A 26965-nucleotide genomic window follows, 5' to 3' on the forward strand; every position below is an offset into this window, starting at 1 on the left:
CTTGTGGTTGTCTGTGTGTGTGTGTGTGCGGCTGGAGTCTCGCATACACTTGTTATTTTGCTTCATTTGGTTGTTGTTGTTGTTAAATTCTTTTGTATTTTCGCATTGAAATAAAATTATATACTTGTAGCTTGCAAATACAGTTGCATCGTCATATATATATATATACTATATATTGTTTTATATATAGTATGCAGTTTATTTAATAATACATATAATTCAATCGTTTTCGTTTTTTTTGTTTGCGTTTTTGTTTTTGCAGTAATTCAGTTTTGCAATTAAGTTTTGGTAAGAGCTTTTAAAACATATACTCGTATGTATTATGTATATATTTTATGTTCATTTTCATATAGTAAATATAATTGATTTAAAATTCAAAAAACAGCTATAAACAGTTTATCATAAACAACAAAACTCCGAAAAAGAGCTTAATGATGAGTGGTGAGTTACGCAGCCGCTGTCGCGACGCGCCGCGTGTTTGAAGTGTTAGTGTGGTGAAAATTGTAATGTATGTTGAGTTCGGTTGAGTTGAGTTGAGTTTCGATTGCCGCGAGTGTAAATAGTGATAGTGATGTGGTAAACTAATGGAAATGCCCAACAAGTGGGGCGCTTGAACATCGACCTACATATGTATGTGGTACGTACATATGTATATGTATATATGTATATTAATGCATTATTTATATGTATGTATGTATATTGTATGGTTAGTTTTCATACTATGCGGTGCTGTGGTGATTATGTATATTTCTTCATTTTATCGATTTCCTTCCGTCTTGTGGTATTTTATTTTGTATATATATAAAATGTTGTTTATCTGGAATATATATATGCACGGTATTTCTTGTATGTATGTATGCCGGTATGTATGTATATCGCTTATGTAATGCACACTTTACGTGGCCTTTTAACTCATTATTTTCAACATCAAACATTGCCCTATATTTTGGTTTACCTATTTGTCTTTTAAATTATATATTCTTCTTCTTGTATTTGTCATTATTACATTATTACTGTTTGCCTAACACACACATACACGCGTTATATATTGTATGTAGGTGCAAATCGCTCTATATTCTCCTTCGAATCCTTCAGGTGCGCTCTATATAGTAGTTTTTTGTGGATCGATCGTGTTTCGTATGGTTTTTTGCTAAATGCCTTTATGCCTGATTTATCGAATATATATAAATTACATACATAAATATCTAAAAATAAAAATACATGGACTTCTACAGTTTTGTTGTTCTTATATTTTCATTGTTTTTTTTTGTTTTAGTATTTTATATCTTTAACTATTATTAGTATTCTTCATTTCATTTTTTTTGGTTTGTTTATTTTCAACTACTGATTTGTGCTTTTTGTGATGGCTTCTGCGCTGCTTTTTGACTGCTGCGTTTAGAAATAATACAGATACGTACGTTACATGCAGTATACACAGTATTGTACGACTAACGGTAATCATATAGAACTATATATGGTAGACATCCATGTGTATTACTAATACATACAGACGTGTACGACTTTTCTTTTACTTTTGTTTTTGGTCAGTTCGTGGGTGGCTCTGTGTCTGTCTCTGTCTCTGTGTATGTGTGCACGTGCGTGTGTAGTGTGTGTGTGTGTGTGTGGGTGAGTATGTACATGTTGAGTATGTGTTGTTACACTGCCGTCGAAAATATTGTGGTCAGTGTAAACTTGTGTTCAAATTAAAATACCAAAACTAAAGACAAAAAAAACGCAAATGAAATTATTGTATTTTTTATTTGTTGTTAATATTTATATATGTATGTATATGCATATATAGAAATATGTATATATAATTTGTTTTGTTTTGTTTTTTTTTTATTCATTCATCAGTTTAAATCAATAATCAACATCATTTTATATAATTCCATATAATTTGTTTAATATGCAAGTATTTATGTATATATATAGTTTGTTTTGTTGTTGTTGTTGTTGCTGTTCTTGTGGTAAGTTTTGTGTCTTTGTTGTTGTTTATTTGGTTTTGATAATTTACAGTAATTATTTGGAAAAGCAAAGTACGTATTTTTTTTTGTAATATTTTGTTTTGTTTTTGTTTTTTTTTATTGAACAATACTCGTAATTTGATGTAGAATTTGTTTGCCTGTCATTAAATTTTATTTATATATATATATTTGTAATTTAGATGAATTATATTACATAAATATTTTGTTGGTATTTTCAGTTTGCAATTTGTTGTTGTGTCGTGTTTTTTTCATTATCATTTTCTTTTTGTTGTGAACATAACTACAAACTGTGTACGGGATTTTGTAGATCCCAAACTACGCATTTATCATTATTACATATAATTTATTATAATCATTTATATACCGTTTTGTTAAATATTTTTTACAGGACAAAAACATCTAATTCAATAGTTAATTTTACTTTTGCAATATGGAAATAATCAAATCAATTAATCAATTAAATATAGCCTGCTCTCTGAGTGGAATGCCCTAAATATAATCGTATTCATTTCTCAGATTGCAGTATGTTATATTTGTTATTCTTCTTCTTCTCGAATTTCATCATCTCTTTCTTGTTGTTGTTGTTCATTGAAAATACCAATTTAGTAGGTTTTTGTGCACAGGCTGCACAACGTTATAGAAGTATAGTATATATAAACGTATGTATATTGTTTAGATTTCAATGTATATATGTATGTTTATATATACTTGAATATAATATAAATAGTAATAACTATTATTGTTCTTAATATTTCTTGTTTTAACATTTTACTTTTACTTTTGCTTTAGTTTAGTATTTATTTATGTATATTTTCATTATGTCCTAATATGCTTTTCCAAATCATTAATCAATCATAGTTATGATTAACAACACCGAAAAAAATACCAAACAGTTGAGATTAGTAGAAACCTTAAGAGCCTTTTTTTTTTGAAGCAACTAAACGCGAAATTAATTTAGATACTATAGTATAGAATAGAATATAGAATAGAATTTTCGGAAGAGTAGAAGAGGGCTAACTAAAGGATCGATCAATCGAATAATGCTTATATTGTGAAATGTTCGATATACGATAGGTATTTTTTGTTTTGTTAGGGTTTAAACTGATGATATATTCCATTGAAATCACGCTTTAAAGTTAAACTTTTGTTATTTGCTTTTATGTTTGTTCTTTTCTTTTCTTGTCTTTTCCTTTGTGTTTTGGTATTATTTTGTTCTACTTATACGTCTGATTTACCAAACCTCAGCGTTGTGTATACATAACATTAGTCTATGCAGGGGTTATACATAATTTGTTTTTTTTTTTTTTTATTCGTAATATAATATATTTTTATTTATTTTTTGTTTTACTTCTTCATTCATATGTCTGTCATGTCTCATATATATGTTGATGTTTAATATACTTACACAATTACAATAATACATAATACAATCGATAATTAAATATAATAAATTAATTTACATAACAGTTTGTCTTTTGGTATTTTCATTGATTTTCTAATAAACTTTCAACAGTTTCCGTTTTTTGTTTTTGTTTTCCTTTTTTTTGTAAGATGAGAACAAAATAATAATAGATTTACTTTTATTTTAAATGAATCAAAAACTTAACACGTTAAAATGATGATTTAGTTGATTTTTTGTTTTGTTTTAGTTTTTGTTTTATATATTTGAGTATATAGAGTTTTTTGAATTATATTTTTGTAACATACTCGTAGATTTTTCCATTATCTCATGACAACAACAATAAAATACTAGAAATTTTCTGCATTATTTTCGAAATAAATGTGATTAATCCAATTCAATACGAAACTTTTCTTGATTAATTTATTGCAGGCGCAAAGTTGGATAATAAATTGCTTTTTGTTTTAATAATGGATGAACCAATGTAAGTAGAACTTAAATTTCTAAATTCATACTAGTTTCTTTGACTTGTGTGTTTTTCCTCTTATTTCCATTTTGTTTCCAAAGGCTTGTAATATATATGTTTGTTTGTTTTTAATCAGATTTGATTGTGTTGTTGTTGATAAACTGCGCGGGCTACGATATTTATATTGATTGTTGTTTGTTGTGGGGTTTGTTGAGGTCCTTCGAGATCCATAATAGATCCAATGGATCAGTAGCTGATGATGCATACGATTACAATGACGGTTCGCTTGAGTTATCTTTGGTTTTTTCTTTGTCTTTTCCTTTTGCCATAACGTCTGATACTTAGGTGTGCTGAAGTGCTAAATTAAATCTATATTTTATGCTTCTATAATGGGAATATTGTAAACTCACCTGGATTTGTCAGCCGTGTAGCGTTTACTTCATGTTCTTAAGTATTTCGTCAGTTTCCTCGGGATCCTTGAGGGTATGCCATTGAGCAATGGGTCGACGAGGCGATGCCAACATGTCGGACCAATGGCGCAACTCAGTTCCAGTGCCCATGCAGCCAAGTATACAGCGTCCGATGGGCTCAGAGGTGCCAATACGATCGTAATCCACAACGGTAACAACAAGACAGATTTTCTAAATAGATTTCCCAGCAAAACAAAACAGATTCCATTGATTAGTCAATGTTGTTACCATGTTTCCAATATTTTAACGGTCTTTTATTTTCTCAATATTTTTTCGGGGAGGGAACAACTATGCGTTGAGCATAGAACTTTCGAGTTGAAGAACTATTATTGTTTTTGTAGTATTTTCAGATATACGTGTTCTGTTTATGGATATTCGGGGAAGGAAAACTGTTTGTTACTGGTTACAGGCAGATACTACGAATTCTGTATTGGAAAGCATTTTACAAAAGGCATATAGTTTTCAACTACAGCTGAATTTGAATATATATATATTGATTTTTGTGCACTTTTTTTGGAACATGGTGCGGTAGCTGGCTTGTTTCCAGAAGTTCGGTCAGCGTAGAAGAACAATTTTTGGTTTTTTTTTTTTTTGGGGAGCGGGAGAATCCCATCAAAGAATTAAATACAAGCTTTTTTAGGAGTTTATCTAAAGGCGGGCGGCATATTTTCAAGCATTACAAAAAGCGCCATTAAATATTACAACTCTAAAGTGATACGATATGGTATTTAGCTGTGATTAATTATTATGGATTGATCGAAATATGGTACGAGTAGAATAACAAGCATATCATGCATTTTTTACTAGGCGTTCGAAATAATAATTGTATGATACAGAAAATAAATTGTTGGTATTTTTCTTTCATAGAGTGAAAAGCATATGAAGTAGTTGGTATATTTTGTGGTATGTGGTATATGTTAGTAATTGTGTGGTATTTTTTGCGGTATTTTTAGTGATATGCGCAATGATCTTATACAAATGTACACACATAGATTGTTTTGTCTTAACCTGCGGCTAATGAACAAATTACTTTTCTTTATTTATTATTTTTGTCAACATTTAAGCTGTAGCAAAAAGAAAAATGTTCATTAAATACGTGTAAACGAAAATGTATAATATTCAATCCCATTCGTCGTTAATCTTTTCCTTTTTTTTTGTGATGTGGTCAGAATACTACTTTTTTTTATGTTTTAGTTTTTTTTTTTGGGGGCAGGTCTCGGACTAGCACACGTAACCAGAGTTCTTTTTGATCAGATACCAAATATATATTATATATTTTTTCATGGATGTATGTATGTTGTTTTTAAAGGGTTTTTTTCATGTTGATACGCTATACTTCTCTGTGGTGTGTTATTAGGTTATTTTCTTTTTGAACTTGTATACTGTATATTTGTTGTAGTATTTTGTTGTAGTTTTTTGGTGGTGCGATTGGTTTATTGGTTGGTTTAATCGATATTCAAATCAGAAGACAGTGTCAAAATAATGAACCCATTATTGTGGTGCATTATTGACGCCGCTGAGAGATAGTTTGCGATAGTTTGTATTATGGAAAGAGTAGTAGGTAGTTTATAAGTAGTATTTTGTAGTATATTGTAGTAAGGAGTGAGAGAGTTGAGAGTGTGTATCTTTTCCATTCGATTCGATACTTAAAATACTGTATAGTATATCTTTTTGCAATTCGATTAATCAATTTTATCGACTCTGCTCGTGCACTGCGAGAGCGCGCCGCACTACTGCTGCGCTCTCAAAAAATGTTTACAGTAAAACAATAACTACGAGTACAATATAATTGTTGGTTGTAGTAGTAGTAGGGAGGAGGAGAGACTTGTGTCTGTGTAACGAGTATTTGTGGGTGTTTTTTTTCTCATTCTCATTCTTCTTTGGAATTGATCTGTAGTTGTAACTACGAAGCGACCTACAACTGAACTCAATTGATTGTCATTTGTCTGTGTCAAAATCAACATCGAACATATATAGATAGATATATATAAAAAATACTTGAAAACCAAATCATTAGCTGAGCTAAGCACAAAATTAAAAAGATTTTTTGTTTTTTTATATTTTCGATTTATCACAAAAAGATTGTCAATCAAACTACACAAAGTAAAAGCAAAATTAGGTTCTGATTTTTTCACGAACTGCGCTCAGCATTTTGTCATAATATTTACAGCCGGAATGTGGGCGTGGCAGTCGTTGGGCAAAATTTTTGTATATATATATAAGTATATAATATAGAGTATTATATATATAATATATAAAAACCAAAAAACATAAAGCAAAAAAAGTGTTTTTGTTTTTGTTTAGATTTTTAGATTAAAATACAACATTGAACATTGAATACGTTTTGATTAATTTTGATTTGTTTGTTTTTTTTTGTTTATTTTGGGGCACACATAGTAATAAATAGTAGTATTTAAATTGGAATTTGTTGGAGGTTTATTCGGGCTAGACGAAAGTTGTTTTGTTTTTGTTTTGGTTTTTTGGCTATCCATTTTAGTTTAGTTTGGTATTTGTATTTGTTTGTTGTAGAGTTTAAAGAGTAAAGAGTGATATTGTTGTTATTGGAATACGAATACGAATACGAGAATACGAGTATTCAACACATGTAGTATATATAAATATATAGAGTTATGTATATAAACAACAACAATTGCACGAAAGAGGCTAGTGTGGAGGCGGGTTCGTTACTCAAACTTTGTTTTGGTTTATATTTTTGTTGTTGGTTTGATAGTTCGGAAGGGACAGCTTTGGTTACAGTAAACAGTTAGGTAGTATTAGTAAGTAGTTGTAGTAGTAGTAGTAAAAGTAGTAGTAGTAGTAGTAGTAACAGTAGTAGTAGTAGTAGAGTGGTTTTATAGGATAGTATAATACATTCTCGCATACTTGTATTTGTTCAAATGGTACTTCAAATGAGAACGACTCATTATAGTAAGGGTTGAGGGTGCATTTTTTGATACTTGTCTTCTTCTTTTTCAAACGTTTGCCATTTTGCATGATTGCAATTTTCACATATGGATCTATAAAATAGAAAAAATTGAAAGAAAGAAAAAGAAAACATTTTCTTTTTATAATAATAAAGTAAAAACTTTGAAGTTGATGAGCAGATTTTGGTTTTCTCTTTTTTGTTTTTTTTTTTTTTTTTTTTTTTTTTTTGGTAGTTTTCAACACACACATATATATAAAGAAAAACGTTACATAAAACTCTCGATTAATAGAATATATAGAATATTGTTCATATAGATTGAAACAACAAATTGTACTTGATAAGAAACGAAAACAACGATTATCAAATTTGAACAAACGAAAGCTGAAACTTTTCAGTTCATTAAATCCCACACACAACAGGATTTTTTGCAAAATAAAGCCTTATATGCTCAAGGCTTAGCATTTAAGTATTCATTACATTGAAATATTATCAACATATGGAAAATCGCAAGAGTTACAAAAGCTACGAGATGATTACATAGTTTACTTCAAGATTTTGTTTCTACTTTCGTTTGCTTCTTGAAATTTTAAAATCAAATAGACAGGATAGATAGATAGATATTATTTGGATATCAAAGATAAGTTAGTTTTTACTTTACGAACACAGTAACACGTTAAACTCAAGGCAGACAACTGATAAATCATAAGATACGAAAGAATATTGATATAGTTTTGTCTCATCATCATTTTTGATCGAATATATATATCACAATAGAGCACAATGGGAACAAAAATGTCAATTGCTTTTGCCGAAAACATACTTGAAAATGTTCTTTTGTTTGTAAAAGCCTAGAAGAACTTGATATGCCCATCGTCGATACGAGGGCATTCGTTGGGTCGGATATATTCACTGGCAACGTTCTCGTTTCTTTCGCTCTCCCAGCTTCAGGGAGCATGGAGAGCCGAAATACTATACGTATACTTGATGCGAGAGTGTCAGAGAATACGAATTAGATTACATGCAAAAGTGTAGCTAGAAGCAAGCGAATTTCAATTTACTGCTAATACGAGTATTTAGCAATATTTTATTGGAATTTTGCAGATATTTGTATATTTTGTTGTTGTTTTTTTTTTTTGTTTTTGGTTTGCCAGGCAATAAGTCGAAAAAAACTGTGCATAATTTCAAGATGGAAACGTTGCCAGACCAAAATATATCCATGGTTTTAAATGATATCAGTTTGATTTATTGTTGATATTTAATTTTTAGCGTACGCGATATTACATAAAAGTTTTGTTGTATTGTTAAAGATATGCAAGTCGAAAATTTGCGCTAAATAATTATTAGTTGAAAAAGTTGTAAGAGCTTGTTGTTGTTGTTTGTTAGATTGAAAATTGAAAAATTGGTCAAAAAGTAATTGGGAATAAAATTGGAATACTTTGTTGCTCTCTCTCTGCAAACGTTGCCTTGGCGTTTGCATTTCATCTGGTTCTTAACATTTACATATATTATATAGTAAATCAAGTCGCAAGATACAAATCAAGAATCAAATCATATGCAAAATCAATAATCAAAATCAAATATTACACTGGGCTATAAATATATATTAAACACACACGTATAAATAGATAGACACTGAAGCGTTGCCAAAACTGCAATTGGACTCTCTGAATAATACGCGAAAAGTCGCTTGTTGCATTTTGACAACGCTTTGGTATAACGCTATATTACCAGACAATCCACCGACATCCATTTTCTTCAAGTTCTTGGCCTCGAGTATGACAACTGTTAGTTTTCCGGCGGTCGGCACATAACGCAGCGAGAAGCAAATGTCACCAAGCTTTTCCTGTGGAAATTCGATAGAAAATTAAAAAAGAAATCCCATGGATTAGTACTACGGTTACAAACGCAAAGCGAATTTACAACATTGAACACTTCACATAAAGTCTAAGGAGTTACATTTAATCAGTTTCATATATATTGTTTCTATTCGAGATGGGTTTTAATCACAGGAGTCAGTTTAAAACAAGAATTAGTTATATGGGACTTGGGGCATTTTTAATACGAAGGACATCATCGAACCTGGGCACACTGGAGATTAAGATTCACTAAAGAAAGATTCACTATAAGTGAATGGGATATCGTTCAAGTTAATTTACTTTCTTTAAAAGTCAGTAAAGTTAGTTGCCTGGTTCAGTTCAGAGAGTTTGATATTTTTTTATGATGAAACTGTAGACTCAATTAGCAGACTTTAAAATATTAACCAAAACTCAAATGGTTTACAATACGATATATAATACGATACAGTTTAAGAAACGAGGATACACAATTTAAACAGTTAATATTCTCACGAAAATCAAATCAAACTCAAATAGAACATTGTATCTCATTTACGAGTACGTTTTATATATTGGCTTTACAGGGGATGATATACGGAATACGTTTTACAAGTTACGGTATAAGGTTTTTTTTTTGGTAATTTTGGGTACGATATCATACTACTTAGTATGTATGATTACATTTACTTTAGTTGGTAATGGGTTTAATTGGTGGACACAAAACGAAATAAGTACATGGAAACACATTTACTGCACGTCTTAGAGCTTCGATATTGTTGAGTGTGAATATATATATATTGAAATAGTATATATTTTATGTATTTAGTATGTAAGTAGAACTCAAAAGAAAGTTGATTAAGAACCAAACCTAAAACAAACAAAACAAACTTATTGATATTTGGTTTGCGTGTTGTTTGTTTGCTTGTTTTGTTTTGTTGTTGTTTCATTGTTCATTGTTTGTTTTCTTGTTTGCTGTTTACAGGGATTCCAGACACAAACTTACACAGTTCAGAAATATAGATTTATTATAGTTATATTTTAAACACCCAGCTCAAAACCGATATATGTATATATATTGAAAAATATAAGCAAAATGAGAGATTATGACAGAGAAAGATACAGAGAGAAGTTTGAGATTGGCCGATTCTTATTTGTATTATATGTACAGTTGGGTCTTCAAAGTTGAAAGTTCTTTGGATAACTATATGAGCGCAAGGCCTCAAAAAGTAAGGAAATCAAAATGTTTGAGATATAGACAGAGAGAGAGAGAGTTTTAGAGATTTGTAGACAAAAAGAGAAAGAGAACGAGCGAGTATTATATTTATGTATATGTACATGAAAGGCATTCGAGTAAGAATATAGTATATTATATTATATTACAATTTGATAAAGGTTGCACTATCTAAATGCATTATCTAAATATATATTTATTATACTATTTAGATAAACCCTTGGTTGGCTGGAACCACTTGCATTTGTTTTGGTGTATGAAAAGGGGATTTTCGGTTTTCAGTTTTCAAGTTTTTGCTTATCGATACTGTTATCGATATCGGTTGTACACTAATCGATTGCCAATTGCTTAATACACTTATCCAAAGCCAGCAATTTGTACAAACTAACCTGGGATTTTTGTTAAAAGAGTTTCAACTAAGTATTTTACTATTATAATTGGTGTGTTCTTTTTTTTTTGAGTATTATTATTAAAATAAACAATCTTATATAGAGAGAGAGAGCGAGCGAGCGAGCGTAACAGAGTGAGAGAGAGGTAGCAAGAGAGAGATAGAGATAGGAAGAGAGAGAGAGAGAGAGAGTTTTTGAGTAGTCACTTACCGCTACTTTTTGATTTTGAGTTTTGAATTTGAGTTATTGAGTTTGAATTGAAAGTTTTTGGCTTTTTTTTTTCATGGGCTTTCAAAAATGTCTCAAGACTTTGAATGTCGAAATGTTGGGTGAATGTTTATGCGGACCAGAATATAAACTCAATAAATAAACTATCAAAAACAATTAATTAAATAAATTATAAAAAAGTAACGAAAAATAGAAAAATACAAAAGAAAAATTTGTTGATCATTTGTTTTCAGTTGTTTTTGACTGTCATCGAAGCTCTGCTTAAACATTACAGCACACAAACAAGTTGCAAATTATAAAGTATTTTTTTTTTGTTTATATATAATGGCATTATACAAATATCGGTCGAGACAGCGACACAGTTAAGGAACATAAAATGTACATATTTTGTATTTAATTTCTTTTGGTTTTTTTTTTTATCGAAACACGAAAGAAGCATTATTACAGTTTTTCTTTTAATGAACATAAAATTTATTTTTGAATTACAGATACATTTTATTTTTAAATTTAATTTTTAATTTTGTTTTGTTATTTTTAACGTAACGGAACACAAACACAACGAAAATAACTTGAACACATTTATGAGGACAACAACCAAAGCAAATAACGATAATTATGAATTGTCTCCCAAGGAGAGTTTCGATACTTACATGTTTCCAGGCAATTCAGATATGATTCCAGATGTCGTTTAACCGATATGAGTCAAATTTTTGTTCGAGTAGAGTTTTTGATTTGGTTTTTGATTTTTTTGAGTTTCAATTTGGTGAATTTTGAGACACGATTGTATAGATTTTTTTTTGGTTTTGATTTGATTTTTATTAGCGATACGTTCAAAAATAATTAAAGAGAAAAATGAAGAGCATATTAAAGATTTTTCAATTACAGTTCCATTAGAATTTCAATAAAGTTGGCAAATTTGAAAAAAGAAAATGTTTTGCTTCAACGAATTTGTTTGTGTACAAGTTGTTCGCATCGGTGTGTGAAAGTGTCGATGTTGTCTGGTTCTGTGGGGTGTGTAATTTTTTAAGAGTATATAAATAGTCGGAGAGTATAGTTTTTAAGCAAAAAAACATGCAATTTGGTTTCGTGGTATGTCAATATTTTGGAGTATTGTTTTCACTTGCTAAACTAATTGTTTATTGTGTTCATTAATTGAGAAAAGTTTATAATACATAGTGTGTCTTGAAATACCATTGCAGTTGATTGGTTTTCTTTGAGTTTTTCGTTTAAGCTGAATTTCCATCTTTTAAAAATACCCATTTTATGTTCTGTTTTACTACAAAGTTTTCGAATTAATTTTAGTATTTGAAGGGATTTTCAAAGGCATCTTTTAGTTTAGTATTTAAATCGGAGTACTTGATATAGTATATTTTTGAGTGAAGTGGAATTTAAATTAAAACTGCAAGAGAATTAAATCTTCGGATGGTTTTATTTTAGTATTTATTTCGGAGTATACAAAGTTTTCGAATTAATTTTAGTATTTGAAGGGATTTTTAAAGGCATCTTTTAGTTTAGTATTTAAATCGGAGTACTTGATATAGTATATTTTTGAGTAAGTGGGATCTAAATTAAATCTGCAAGAGCATTAATTCTTCGGGCGGTTTTATTGTAGTATTTATTTCGGAGTATTTTATATAGTATATTTTTGGGAGTATGGAATTTAAAATCGAACTGCAAGAGCATTAAATATTCGACTAGCCGAAGAATGTTTATTCCTTCTCATTAGAAATTATATTCTTGCATTCTCAGGCCAAATTTTTTCAGTGTTTTTGGTGTGCTTTTTGTTGTTTTTTTTTTTTTGTTTGTTGTGTGCATGTGTTTGTGTTTTTGTGTATTGTAGAATAGATTTTGCTTTGCATTCATTTAAATAAATTAGACCAATTTGAAATTATTCGATTTAGATGCGAGTGCAAAAGTTGATTACTACTTTAGGGCTTTTTGTAAAGTTTCCAATCAAAGTGCAAAAATTAGGGTAAATATTGTGTGTACAGTGTGTTCTTTTTTTTTGTGTGTGGTGTACAGCAGACGGTGGAAGTGTGCGTGGGAAATTTGTGTCTAGGCTTGCGGCATGGGAAATTTGTTGGGAAATTTCCATAAATTTCTTTAAGCATTTTTTGTTCAAGGGCCATGCTGATTCTGATTAATCGTTAATCGTTTTGATTTTGAATCATTTCTTATGCCACAAATTTTCTCAACAAAATAATATTGCAGTGTGATTATTTGCATTGTGAAAAATGCTAAGGTTAAAGTTCATAAATTCTTAAGATTAATAGCAAAAATTCAACTACAATATTAATGATGCGAGAAAAGATGCAGACATAACAAGAGAAAGTTGAGAAACAGCGCGTTTAATTATTATATGATTATATAAGTTTATATAGTTTAAGATTGATTATCATGGTTACAGTTACATTAATATATATATATGTATATATAGAGGTTGGGAATTAGCTGTTTACAGTGTCTGTGTGTGGGTTAATTTTGTTTGGATGTGTTTACAGGAGAGATAGAGATAGAAAGAGAGCGACAGATCAAAGAGACAGAGCAAGTTTTACATAGTAGTATATAGGAAACAAAAGAAAGATTATAACAAATCATGTATGCAAAATGTGTTTATTGTTGAATTTTTATCATAATTTCTTTTTTTTTTTTTTGGGTTTTGTAAAAACTTTAAAGTATTTTTTTCATTGTATTTACCTTCTACAAAAGTTCAAGAAAACAAGAGTTTTTTTTTTGTAATTTATAGTTATGTATGTATTGAAAACAATTGTTGTTTTTTTTTTTTTTTGTTGGGGGAATTGGAGAAAGAGAAATTGAAGAGTTTATATATTTCAGTTTGTATTTTGTTGTACTTTGTGTTGGTTAAAGTTTCAAACAGAAAAAATATATAGTAGTTATAGAAGAATGTGCAAGAAAAATCAAAGTCTGTTTTCAGTTTTTTCGGTTTTTAGTTTTCGGCAATTGTTCATAAACTTTGCTGACAAAGTTGATGAAAGATTACCGCAGCTTGTAAATGTTTTCTTTTGTATAATATATTTATACTTGTACTTGTTAAATGATTTTATTATTTATATTTGCATTTTGAACTGGGTGTGTTTGAAAGTTGAGTAAAAGTTTTGCACTTTGCTGTCTGTTAACGCAGTTTAAATTGTTATTGTTTCTGTTGTACTTGAGGGGGGCTGAGAGTGAGATTATTTTGGGGGGGTTGGGGAGGTTTTTATACTTTTACTTAGAAGAGAGTTAGATAGAGATAGATAGATAAAGAGACAGAGAGAGAGTGAGATAGAAAGAGAGCGATACGCAAAAGCAAACATCAAAGTTGGTCTTTTGAATTTGGATTCAGTTTTGTATTTTATTTTTTGCTATGGTATGTTTTTGTTTTTATTTTTATGGAAATGCGAATTACATACACACAAAACACACAATTTCTGTTTATTCGGTATTATTTTGGTATCATAATGGGAATACTTTGGTATAAGTTACACACAAGTCAACACGCTTTGAGTTTTTTCTGTTTCTGTTTTCGTTTTTTTTCTCTTTTTTTTCGACTGTAGTTTGTGGGTACAACTCAAATGAATTGAAACATATTCAAATTATAAGCAACAGTTGTTGTTGTAGTTATTGTTGTTGTAGTTTCGTATACATCTTGTTGTAAATTGTTGATGTAAATTGTTGTTGTTTCTTTTTGGTCACAAAGTTGAAGTGAACACAACAAAATTTTAAATGAAAATCAAATAAACTTGAGACACTTAGAGGCACATTTAAGTTATGTTTTTTTTTTTGTTTTGTTAAGTACATATTACACACATAGAGTGGAAACACCATCGAGGAAAATGCCCGCCCAAGAACATATTCAAAAGAAATGAAAATGTCAAACGAAACTTAACGTAAACGTAAACGTAAATATATATTTTGTTTTGTATATATGTATTTGTATTTGTGGAGCTGTCATGGTCCAATCTCTACATACCTGTCCACCTTCACCCTCAACGCTGACCAGATCACGCCATTCCTCAATGGTTTGCGCCAAATCGATGGTGCACAGCGGCACCTTCACCTCACCAATTTGGTCGTGTTTTGAGAATCGATCAAAGTCAAAGATGGCAAATACGAGCGTCTTGTTCATGGCATCGGCATACGGTAAACTCTGCAGAACTCACACTCTTAATGCCCAATTCCAAACAAGGGAAACAAATTAAGAAATCTTTCTTCTTTACTTACCTTGAATGTGAACGTTTCATTAAAGACAGGACTGAGGGTCTTGCGGTGCACCTTTGTCTCGAACTTCTTTTTCTTGTCGGGCAACAGATAGACCTTCACATAGGGATCCGAAGTACCGCCCATGTCCAGAGCTGGCAGCTCCTCGGCCTGTATAACGGTTACGGCCAAGCTGTTTGAGTTGAAGTCGTATTCAAGCTGCAATATACACATTATAGAAAATGATCCGCAAAAATAGCGGTTCCCATAACGAAGAAAGATTTAAGTATATTAGTGGAAAGAATTTCAAAAATTTGAAGAGCTGTAAAATATGTTATGGATTTTCGTGTGCTGCATTCTAATTTCGTGCAAATAGCAAATATACTTTGTACTTTTCAATAGCATTTAGTTAAGATTAAAGATGGGTAAAGTTTTCCGAAAGTGAAAGAAAGAGTTTAACATTGAATTTCAAAGTCTCGTTTCTCTTATTATTTGGTATTTATTTAATATTTGGTACATTGGTTATAGTACTACATTCAAAATATACCGTAAAGTGCAAATTATACCAAATTGTGAGCCAAGCCATTTGGTATATTTTTTGTATATGGTATATTTTGCCTTTTATATATTTTTAGTATTTGGCAGTATATTTAAAAATAAATACCGCACTGTTTTGCTTTCTTCAAAAATGGATCAGCTTTCTTAATTAATTTTAGTTTCTTTACAACTTTCGGCAACTCAACTAAATGCTTTTGAAAAGTCTTCGTTATGGATCTCAAATAGTTATACAAGAGTTAAAAGTTCTTTATGAAGTAATTATGACAAATTGTAGTATACTGTTAATGTTGTGAGCAAGTGATAAAGTTAAAGTTGTATAGTTAAAAAAGTAATGCAAAGTTTTGAGGTACGTTTTACTGGCACTCTCGATTGTACTTGACTCGATTTGACTCGACTTGACTTGACTTAAGTGGTGTTTCCTTTGTGTAAAAAAACGACAATAACGATAGTGCTTTGGACAATTTCACAGAATATCTAGTATTAGGTTAGTTAGTAAGTATTTTGTTTGGGGGGGAGGATAATTAAGTTATTGTTGTGTTGAACTTGAATTGGGCACTTGATAGAAGAGTTAGAAGAGTTGAGGAAGGGAGAGTGAAAGCTCACCTTGAAGTTGAGACGCCCCAGCTTTTGTTCGCTCTGTTTGTCCTCTTCGTCGCCTTCTTCGGCATTTTCGGTGAGTTCCTCCATATCAGGCTGAACCTATGGCATACCAGAACCCAATAACTACTAAGATTTGATGGCATTGCAGATACTTACTTTCTCTTTGTATGCCGATCCCAATAACTGAACCGATTTCATATCGACACCTTTCTTACCCTTACCATCTTTGGTTCTTCGCTTCTTAAGGAATCGCCGCACACAAAAGAATATTATACCAAAGACGACCAGGAATACGAGTATTATAATCGCGACCACGCCCCATGTGGGCAAGCCCGTTGTATCGGCCAGTTTCACAGCGATCTTTTCACCGACATTCTCAATCTTTTTAATCACCGGCATCGAGGTGGTAGTTTCTATAATGAGAGATTAATATAGAGATTAGTATAGGAAAACAAGTATGGACGCTACAGTCGAGTGTGAGATACCCGCCACATATGTTGAATGAAAGTATAACAGTCCGGTATTATTTTTAAAATATACCAACAAGTATACCACTAAAATATACCAAAGACTATATTTGATATATAGAATACTACTACGTTCAAAATATTCCATAGAGTACAAAATGTACCAAATACTAAAATATACTATAGGGCAAATTTGGTATATTAATAAAGTACTACACTCCAAAATGTACCATATTGTCAGCCAAAACTAGTAATATCCCAAATATGAATTATATACCAAAGGCTATATTTGGTATATTGTTAAAGTACTACACTGCAAAATATGCCATAGAGGGCAGAATATACCTGGTTTTCAGATAAATCTACTAGATATACCAAAAAATATACCACAAAAATACTAAAATGTACCAAAGACTATTATTATTATATATTGAATACTACTACATTCGAAATATTCCATAGAGTACAAAATTTACCAAATACTAAAATATACCATAGCGCAAATTTGGTATATTGATAAAATACTGCAGTGCAAAATATACTATATTGTCAGCTAAAGCTAGTAAAATCCCAAATATAAATTATACCAAAGGCTATATTTGGTATATTGGTATATCTTAAAATATAACAAAAAGTATACCACAAAAATACTAAAATGTGCCAAAGACTATATATGATATTGAATATTGATGTTGAATACTATTACATTCAATAGAGTAATAGAGTCCAAAATTTACCAAATACTAAAATATACCATAGGGTAAATTTGGTATATTGATAAAATACTGCACTGCAAAATATACCATATTGTCAGCCAAAACTAGTAAAATCCCAAATATTAATTGTACCACGGGCTATATTTGGTATATTGGTATAGTACTACATTGAAAATATACCATAGAGGGCAAAATATACCTGGATTTCAGATAAATCTACTAAGACTATTAGTATGCAGGCGTTTTGCCTATTTCTTTGATATCTTCGACCATTTTTATCTGAACGCAACCCAATTTCCAGGAATCATAAAAACTTTAGTATTATCTGTATCGAAATTCTAGCATCAAAATTACGCTCATTATTCGATTTTTATAAATTAGAGGGGGAGAAAAGGGCGTCGCAAACTTGAAACAATCTTGATGCTGCCGAAAAAAAAATTATATCTCTATCTCTTATAGTTTCTAAGATCTACATATGTATTGATGTCAAGGTTGTTGACGCTGATCATGAATATATTTTCTAGGGTAGGAAATACCTTCTTCTGCCTGTTACATACATTCCCCAGCGGGTATGAAAACAATGTTGAACAGTTTCCAAAACTTACCCTCTGGTTCCGCTGTCGTTTTTGGCGCTATTGTAGTCTCCACTTGTGCGATTCTTTGATTCTCTGCCTTCTGATGTTCGGCAGCCTGTACCGCCGCCTGTTCCCGAAAATTGGAGTGATGTGTCGTTTCCTCCAGCTTCTGGCTGATCGTCTCCAATTCGGCTGGAGCTGTCTCAGCACCTGGGGCCACAGGCGCTGGCTCCGCTGCTGGCTGCTCGCCGTCCGTTTTTGCATTTGGCGGCATTTTGCACTGTGTTTACAACTACAAAAAAACAGAAAGAGAAATCCATGCCATTAAAATGTGCTTTGCTTTTTATCGTATTTTCAAAAGATCTCCTAACAATTTGCCACTGATAAGCCAAAGCGGACTGGTTTCTAATTGCGCTGTCACCATTTAAAAATAGACACAACAACTGAAATCCTACAAAAGTCGTTGGCAATTTAGCGTGGTCAGAATATCCTTGGAAACACTAGAAATGCGTCGTCGTCGTCGTCGTTGAGGGTGTCGACAATTGCTCAGCTATTTCCAAGTAAAAGTACTTTGCGGATAGCATGCCAAGGACACAGACACCCACACAGACACCCACACAGGATAATGTAACACACACCCACACATACACACATGCTCCCTCTCTCTATTCGTTTGATTGTTTAAGCAGCATTCGCTCCAGTCTTATTCTCCGTTTTTTCTCTCTTTTTTTTTATCCCCTGTGGCGTTTTGCAAATGGTTGAAACGGGTCAAATAACTGGCAGCAAAAGTCATCATAGAAAAGTCGAGTCGATTTAACCTTGGCTCCTTTTGAGATCACAGATTATCAGACGCAAAAAAACAACTATTTTTTTTTTATCATCAGAATTGAGTACTAATTAGAAAAGTTATCTAAAATGAGGACAAGTTGGCGCCAAGTTTTGAGCTCTCTTTTTCTTATTAGGGTATTTCTTAGTTGAACTTGCGAGACTTTAACGTTCCCTGCTGCCGTTTTTATTCTTTCATTTCTTTTTAATTTAATTCATTAATATGAAAACCGGTTTGCGCTCTCCCCACATTTTTCCCGCTGTGTTTTGTTTCTTATTGTTATCCATTCGCTTTTGTTGTGCTTCTCTCTCGCAATTCATTTTTAATTAAACACATTTTATTTGCCACAACAACAACGGAGACGACGACGACGACGACTTCTGTTTACTCAGCGACCCTTTAATAAAGTTTTTCATATGTACAACCTTTGACCTTTATTTGTTTTCTTTTATTTGGCGCTCATATTTCTCTGATTGACGTGAGCTGACAGGAAGAGACACAAAACCTAAAATAATTGCCTCAATTAAAACTTGAAATTGCTGGCAATTTAAGCTGTATTATAATTTATAATGAATGCAATTTAAGTAGAGAGTTTAAAGGTTGTTTATGTGGTTTCTTTTTCAGAGTTATGCCTAGAGCGTAACTCTCGTAACTTTTGGCAACTCCGCAGCTGTGTTTATCAGCTGAGCTGCTGTAAAGTTGTCTTATTTTTGACTTAAATTCCCTGAATTTATGTGAATGCCTTGGGCAACATGTCGTATGCGCAATTTCGTGCCCAAAGCGGACTGTAAATTGCTGCTAACTGCGCTGCTGCTGTTGTGGTTATGCTTGTTTGCACACCAAATGACGTCAAAGGTAATGGAAAACTATACTCTCACACACACACACACAGACACTCGAACAGTTTTCCACACACACACACAAACTGTGAAGCGACTGCGTGAATTTGAAATGCGAAAGGCAAATATGAAACAAATTTAAATTCAAATGCGTTGCTTATGCTCGAAGAAGAGATGTGCTTAGCATAAAAGTCGCCTCACTTCGCGGTTATTTACTTTTTAGCCGACAAATTCTTCAGTTTAAGCCTCTGACGAAAGACACTTGGCAACGCCCCATAAGCAGCTGCGTCAACGGCTTGTGTGGCGCCACCAGAGGCCACTGCGGCATGGCAAGTCTTCTGGCGACATTTTTGCGCAAATCAATAAATTTAAATGCAAAGTCTATTTGAGCCTCTCTCAACTCAACTCTCAACTCTCAAGCAGAGGAGCCAAGTGCTCTTAGCACACCCCAGTTGGGGAGCCAAGTTGTCGTTGGATGTTGGGTTAAGTGAGTTTTGCGAAACGGAAATTGAGTTTGCCTGATGAATTGAGACAAAGGCACATTTCAATTGAGTTGAAGAGGAAGTGTATAGGAAACGTTAGAGAAAAGTGCCTGAATTTGCATGCGCTTCGATTATTAAATAAAGTATGTAGAGAAAAAAGAAAGAAAAATGTGAAAATGCTTTAAAAAGAAAGTTTAGGCTGCATTGTAAATTACTTCATTTTAAATGAAACCCACTTGTAGCATATCATTTCATAGTCACCTGGCAGCATTCTCGTTCAATTTGCGCATACATTAAATATTAATGCAACGACCAGAGCAATAAAATCAAGCCAAAATAAAAAGATTTCCCTAGGAAAGTGCAAACGAAAAGAAGGAGAGGAAAGGAAAAGAAAATGAGGACAAACCCAAAAAGTTGGCACATTTCGTACGTGATATTTTATTAATGCTGAAAATCACAAGCGAAATAATGATTGTCATAAAACAGGGCGAAAAGCAGCTTTGTGCAAATCAGACTGAGAAGACGCCACATAAAATGTTGGGTGTGTGTGTGTGTGTTAAAAATGGCTGTGAGAAAAAAATGTCATAAAAGCAGCCACACAACAGAAATTTATAGTTTTGCGTGTTGGCTTGAAGTGGACAAACTGCAGCAGCTCCTAGATACTTCTTTAGAAAACTACACACACACTCACATGTATATTCTGCTACTACACACACACATATATATGGATATTCAGCTTACACATTCGTGCGTTTTATTGTAGCATACTTTTGTGCGCCGCCAAAACAATTTTTGTCATTCTGCCAGCGCTGTTTTTTTCGCAACTTATTTTCTTGCTCGCTTTATACACACAGTTCAGGTGTGTGTGTGTGCCTGTGTGTATGGTTTTATTATATGCCCGGTGCCAGTTTGTCTGGGGCATTCGTGTTAAAACTACGCAGTTTGTTTCGACAACAGCTGCGTCGTCCACGTTGCACGGCACTTTTCTAATTAGGTTTATTGTCTTTTTGCCATAAAACTATCAAATCAGTCAACAAGAAGAGTCTCGAGATAAGACTGCATTGATTGAATGCAGCAACTGCTTTCAGTTGATTGACTTTCGACCGCTGGCTTCACATTTATATTTTAAAAATATTCTTTGTGTGGGTGCCCCAGTTTTACCATAATATTTCTGTGTTTTATGGCGCTCTTGTTTGCACTGTGACCTTTGATGGATATTCTGTCTAAAAATAGAATTGATTTGCGTTTTATTTTGTGGCAGCTCGCTCGTGTGGTTTCAAACAAGCTGTGCGAAGCTTCGCTGAATCTAAACTGTGGGATTGAAAGTAAAAGCTGCACTAAAAATATCAACAATTGGTTGTCACTTAGATTAGGGTTTCGTTCATTTAGCGCGATAAGATAATTCGAGTTCATAAAACATGCAGCAGAGCACAGAGTCGAGTGTCAGAGCAGATAATGGGCTTGGCAGACGTCGCAGACGTGATAGACAGGCTCATGTTTTTTTTTTGTTTTTCGTGCCAGGAGCAGGGCCAACATCAAGAGCCTGACAATCAGGCTGTCAAAACAAATTAAGCTCCTCGGGACCAGACAAAATATTCACCTGTGCTTCAATCTAGGCATAATAACATGACGTTGGCATGTAATAGAAATAGAATTAAGTGTTTTATTCTTTATGGTAGAGAGAAGAGGGGGTAGAGCAGGAAAACAGGAAGGCGACCCTCATTGAAGCTCAGTCCCATATTAATTGTTTAAGCTCCTGCTTCATATGCTGAGCAGGAAACGGTTAAACTTTTTGAAGAGCGCGCGCACTCGGAGAGAGAGAGAGAAAAAGCACGCGAGAGAGAGGGCAACACATGGTACAATCTCTCTCTCTCTCTCTCTTGTTCTCTTTGCGCTTTCTGCGCACATAACCCAGAGAAGGCAACCAAAAACAAGTTGAAGGAAAAACGAAGAAGGCAAACGAAAAGACTGAAAAAAGTAGGCAGACGAATGGCTAACCAAGTTAAGATTGTTCAGGCGACAGTCTATCACGATGATGACGATGATGAGGCCATTGATGATGCTAATAATGAGGTTGCGACGAAAAGAAAACTAATTTTCCACATCATTATGCTTTTCGCTTTCAATGCACAAAATTCTGCTTGCTCTGTGCTATGATTTCATTACACAGTTATTTTTGTGCAATCTGTAAAAGTTGCACTCACACATGTCCTTTTAAAAGCGTATTTTTTTGGCTTGTCTTTGGCTTGATTATTGGCAATTATGTGCGGTTTTTATGTGTGTGTCGTTTCCAAGGAACCACGCATATAATTCCTCAGCTAATAAAACGAACGCTTATCGCCAACTACTTCGGCTTTCCCTTCCCCATCTCTTCGCCATCTTTTCTTTGTCCGTTTCTTCAGCTTGAGTTTTATGCATATTTCATGTTGATTTTTCTTTTTTCGGCTCACAGCGCACGCCAGATAATTAACAACAAGCCCAACAAGAACAAAGAGATGCTTAATTAACTTTGGCTACGGCTTCAGCATCAGCTTCAGACTTCAGTTGAATTTATTCGGCGAAAAAAGCCTCAAGGGAGCTTTATAATAAGCTAGACCAAAATGCGTATTAGCAATTAATTATATTTGCAGTTTAATAACACGGCTGTATTCAATTTTTGTGGTTCAACTAACAAGCTAGGCATAAAAGCTGCTAATTTGACTTGAGTTGGGCTAGACATGATTATAATTGGGAATTAGTTTGTGGGGAAAGTAATTCAAAGTCTTGTTAAATTAAAGATTAAACAAGTTTTTTATTTGCTTGAGATACTTCTAGTGTTATTTTAATATTTAGTAATTTTTATATTTTGTTTATCCACTTTTAGTATATTTCCTTTTCATAATAATTTTATATTTTAGTAAGTTAGTATTTTAGTATTTAGAAGTTTAGTATTTAGAATTGTTTATATTTTGTTTATATACTTTTAGTATTATTAGTATAATATTATTATAATACTAAAATACTGTAATATTAAATACTACAAATATTTTTTCTCATATTTTCATTTTTTAGTATTTAATATTTCAGTATTTTAGTATTATATATGAGAAAAAATATTTTCATTTTTTAGTATTTAATATTTCAGTATTTTAGTATTATAGTACTTTTTTTAACGTATTTTTTACATTTTAGTATTTAGTATTTTAAGTGTTTTAGCGTTTAAATACTTAGTATTTTTTAAATTTTGTTAAACTTTTAGTATTATTATTTCTTAGAACCTTTTCATTTTATCTTTCTAGCGCCAACTGGAAGATTGGTTCATTGAAATGTAAGTATTGAGCAACATATATATATTCTTGGCATAGCTTTCATGCATACTCATATTTTATATTTTATTTTATTAGACTGGCTCTTTGAGTTAGGATATTCTAATTTTATTTCGCAATTTTATAAATTTCTTTATTATTAGGACATTCTGAAAATAGTGTCGATGTTTTATAAATTTGTAAATGCTTTCAAATAATCTTTATTATGACATTCAATTTTTAATAGCTTCAGCTGAGATAGCAAAATGTTGTGTGAGCTATAAAAGTTTGATTGAAAATACTTTGCATTCATCTCGCGCAACAAAGTTTCGCTTGCCCCTGAAAGTATGCAGCAGAAAAGATAAGAAACTACTTACCTCTTAATCAGACAATGTTGCCAATGTTGTTAATAGTAAAGTGTTGCAGAGTCAAGTTTGCTGGCTGTTGTTGTTGTTGTTAGTTGGTTTAGTTTGGTGAGCAGCAGTTTTAAGTAGATTTGATCCGGCAGGAGGGCAACGGAAGGCTCAAGATGGTCTTAGGCTCGGGCTGCTGGCAGACAACGACAACGTCGTTGAATCGTGTGGATGATGTGAAGAGGGAGGCTGAATTAATATGCGAGTGTGTGTGTGTTGTGCTGCGTTGGCTAGTGAGGCCTTTGCTTAGCGCTAGTCTCACATGTATTTCGAACACTTCTGCAAATCGATAAGCGATTAACGATAAACGATTAGCGAAATTAGCGATTAGTGAATTACGTTTGGTGTCATTAACGATAGCGAATGTTTCTCTTCGTTTTGTTTTTTTTTTTTGATTATTTTATTTTATTGTTGAGCGCGTGGTTAAATGTATTTTTGTGTATATTATGCCAGACGAGACGCGCAATGCAAACAGCAAACGACGGAGAGAGAGTCGAAGGAAGAGAGAGAGAGAGAGCAGAGTAGAACAGAGCAGAGCAGAGAGAGAGAGAGAAGCGAAAACAGAGCGTATACGTAATATTAACAATACAATGGTATGCGTAAATATTGATAGAGCGAATCTCGCTAAGTGAGAGTGTGTGTGTGTGAGTGAGTGTAGGTGTGTGTGTGTGAGTATGGCAAAGGGGAAGGGCAAATTCGCTTTTCGCTTCTGCTGCTGCTGCTGCTGGGGACGAAGACGTTTGTTGAAAGCAAATTCAGGATAGAGATTTTCTTACAGCCGTTTTTCTTTTCATGAGCTTTTCTCTTGACACTCACACACACACGTACATACACTCGAAATCGTGACTTGTGCAATATTCGCTTTTCATCGTTGCTTAATTTTTTATTTAAATAATTATCATAATTTTCGCATTTGAGGAAATCGAATAATTTTCATTGGCGTGCTGCAGAATTTTCTCAGTGGGTCACGACGCGTAAAATCATGTGGAAAAATCAATATCTCAGACACACGCGTTTTCACTTTCAATTCAATAGCATTTCTTCACGCTTTTCACAATTATTTCCCATTAAACTTTTGCATTTTCCATCAGTATTTACGTTTCTCAATTCAAATTGTTGCAAATTTGCTTTTCAACTTTGCTTCGGCAATGCCAAAAATGCTGATACACAAAAAATGTTCTTTTTTTTTGGCCCAGCGCGTGCCACCATCAACTCACACACACACACACACTTACATACCACACTGACATAGTCACACACACACATACACTTTCAAACCCACACACACACACAGTGACAGACGCACACGCACAACACTTTTCAGGCCCTTCGTTTGGCGTTTTGCTTTTATGTAATAATTCAAATTCAAATTCAAATTCCTTTTTTTCTTAAACAATTCCAATTGATTTGCGTGCAACACTTTTCTTTATTAATTATTTAAATAATTGTTGGTTGTCGTTTTGAATCGTTTGGCATTTTGCAAAACATTTTTTTCATCACATTTGTAGATTTTCTTTTTGGGAATTTTTGCTATTCATTCACCTTCAGTGCAGCGCTTTGTACTTGCAGTCAACTTCCACGGTCGATGTTCATTCGCGTTTTGGGCTACACAGCCAAGGAGCTGCGAGGAAAAAGCCCACAGACATTGGTCTAACTGCCAGCCAGAGAGAGCGAAACGGGTCAGGCATCGATTTTGCGTTGGTGGCCAGCGGGCCAGGGCGGGGGTTGCTACAACGGCGGGGCGAATGCGTGGTTGTATCGTGTCAGTGGCAACAAAGTGTAGACCAAAGCAGAGCAGAGCTTTCAAAGAGAGTGTAGACTTTTACTAGCAATCGGCGAGACAAACGCTGGAAATCATTTACTTCAGTGATTTGCAAGTTTGTTTAATGGGAGCTTTTTCTTGTTTAAACGCTTGAAATCATTTACTTCAATGATTTGAAAGATTGTTGAATGGAAGCTTTATCCTTGTTTAAGCGAGCTTTTCTCTACAGAGTTTTGACTTTGGGTAGCAATCGGCGAGACAACCCTGGAAATCATTTACTTGAATGATTTGAAAGTTTGTTGATTGGGAGCTTTTATATGTTAAAGCGAGCTTTTTTCTGATAAACTTTTCTGACAAAGTAAATCTTAAACAGAGTTTTGACTTTGGTCAGCAATCGGCGAGATAAACGCTGGAAATCGTTTACTTCAGTGATTTGAAAGTTTTCTCAATGATAGCTTTTTCTTCGCTTAAGCAAGATTTTCTTTAAAAAACCTGAATTTTCACAAAATGAGCTTTGTTTGTAAATTACACTTTTTTTTACATAATTTTTATTTTCTAGTGAACAAAAATTGTATTAAAAATTTATATGTTTGTAACTCTTTGAAGGTATACAAAAAAAAAATAATAATTTAACTGTAGTTCGTTTTTCTTGTGAAGTGTTAAAGTTTAAGTTTTTCAGTAGTTTTCATTTATTTTTGCTTCGGATTTTATTCATACTCTGGTTAGCTACAGATATTTTAAACATTTCTAAATGCTTGCTCTTTTTGTTACGATTTATTTCGTTATTTAAAAAATTCTACTTTGTTCGAATATTTTAATGAAAAGCTTTACTTTTAAGATTACTTTGTTGGAGTTGTCAAATTTTTGTAGTATTAATAAATATCAGATAACTTAAAAGCTTTTCTGTATATAAATTTTCAATATTGTTAAGCATAGAATTTTTTGAAATTGTTTAAAATCTTGTAATCTTGAATTAAGCCTTTTGATAATTTCACATCCTCTTCCACAAGATTCTTCTAACGATTATGCTTAAATTCTACGCCAAGATACGCACTACAAAAAGCTCTCTCTCTCTCATTCTCTCGCTTGCTTTATTTCGTGTTCTCTTTGCCTTCGCTCGATATGCAAAACATCTGATGGTCAGCCACATGTTTGGGCCATAAAGGACTCATAATAGAAAAAGTTTCGGTGCATGCGTACTGCAACGGAAGTTTCTCAATGGCAATGGAAATACATAGAAGAGTTGCCATATATGTGTGTGTGTGTGTGTGTGTGCGTGTTTGCATGTGATTGATTGAGTGTGAGTGCTTTTGCCTT

At 32.7% G+C, this 26965-nt stretch overlaps 2 protein-coding genes across 7 annotated transcripts in view; one reads left to right on the plus strand and one right to left on the minus strand.

Moving 5' to 3' along the window:
* Positions 1 to 3247: 3247 nt before the first annotated feature.
* Positions 3248 to 25502, minus strand: LOC117564860 (synaptotagmin 1). Of its 6 annotated transcripts, none has more exons than XM_034243809.2 (11): positions 25429 to 25502; positions 23851 to 24165; positions 18073 to 18334; positions 16441 to 16697; positions 16288 to 16377; positions 15151 to 15345; positions 14900 to 15076; positions 8975 to 9083; positions 7204 to 7337; positions 4261 to 4491; positions 3248 to 4208 (listed from the first exon to the last, which is right to left on the minus strand). In XM_034243809.2, exons 3-10 carry the CDS (start codon positions 18314 to 18316, stop codon positions 4285 to 4287), a joined length of 1413 nt encoding a protein of 470 aa, XP_034099700.1. In that variant the 5' UTR covers positions 18317 to 18334; positions 23851 to 24165; positions 25429 to 25502; the 3' UTR covers positions 3248 to 4208; positions 4261 to 4284. The 6 variants fall into 6 exon arrangements, with proteins under 6 accessions (XP_034099700.1, XP_034099698.1, XP_034099699.1 ...); XM_034243807.2 differs by having other exon boundaries at positions 8975 to 9089; XM_034243808.2 differs by having other exon boundaries at positions 16288 to 16383.
* Positions 23474 to 26965, plus strand: part of LOC117564866 (seminal metalloprotease 1-like) — a 55524-nt gene continuing 52032 nt past the window's right edge. The window contains exon 1 of the mRNA XM_034243814.2: positions 23474 to 23496. The gene's annotated coding sequence lies outside the window, so the exon portion shown is untranslated. The remainder of the gene's footprint in view (positions 23497 to 26965) is intronic.

This window comes from Drosophila albomicans, chromosome 2L, assembly GCF_009650485.2.
Source record: "Drosophila albomicans strain 15112-1751.03 chromosome 2L, ASM965048v2, whole genome shotgun sequence".
Lineage (NCBI taxonomy): Eukaryota > Metazoa > Arthropoda > Insecta > Diptera > Drosophilidae > Drosophila > Drosophila albomicans.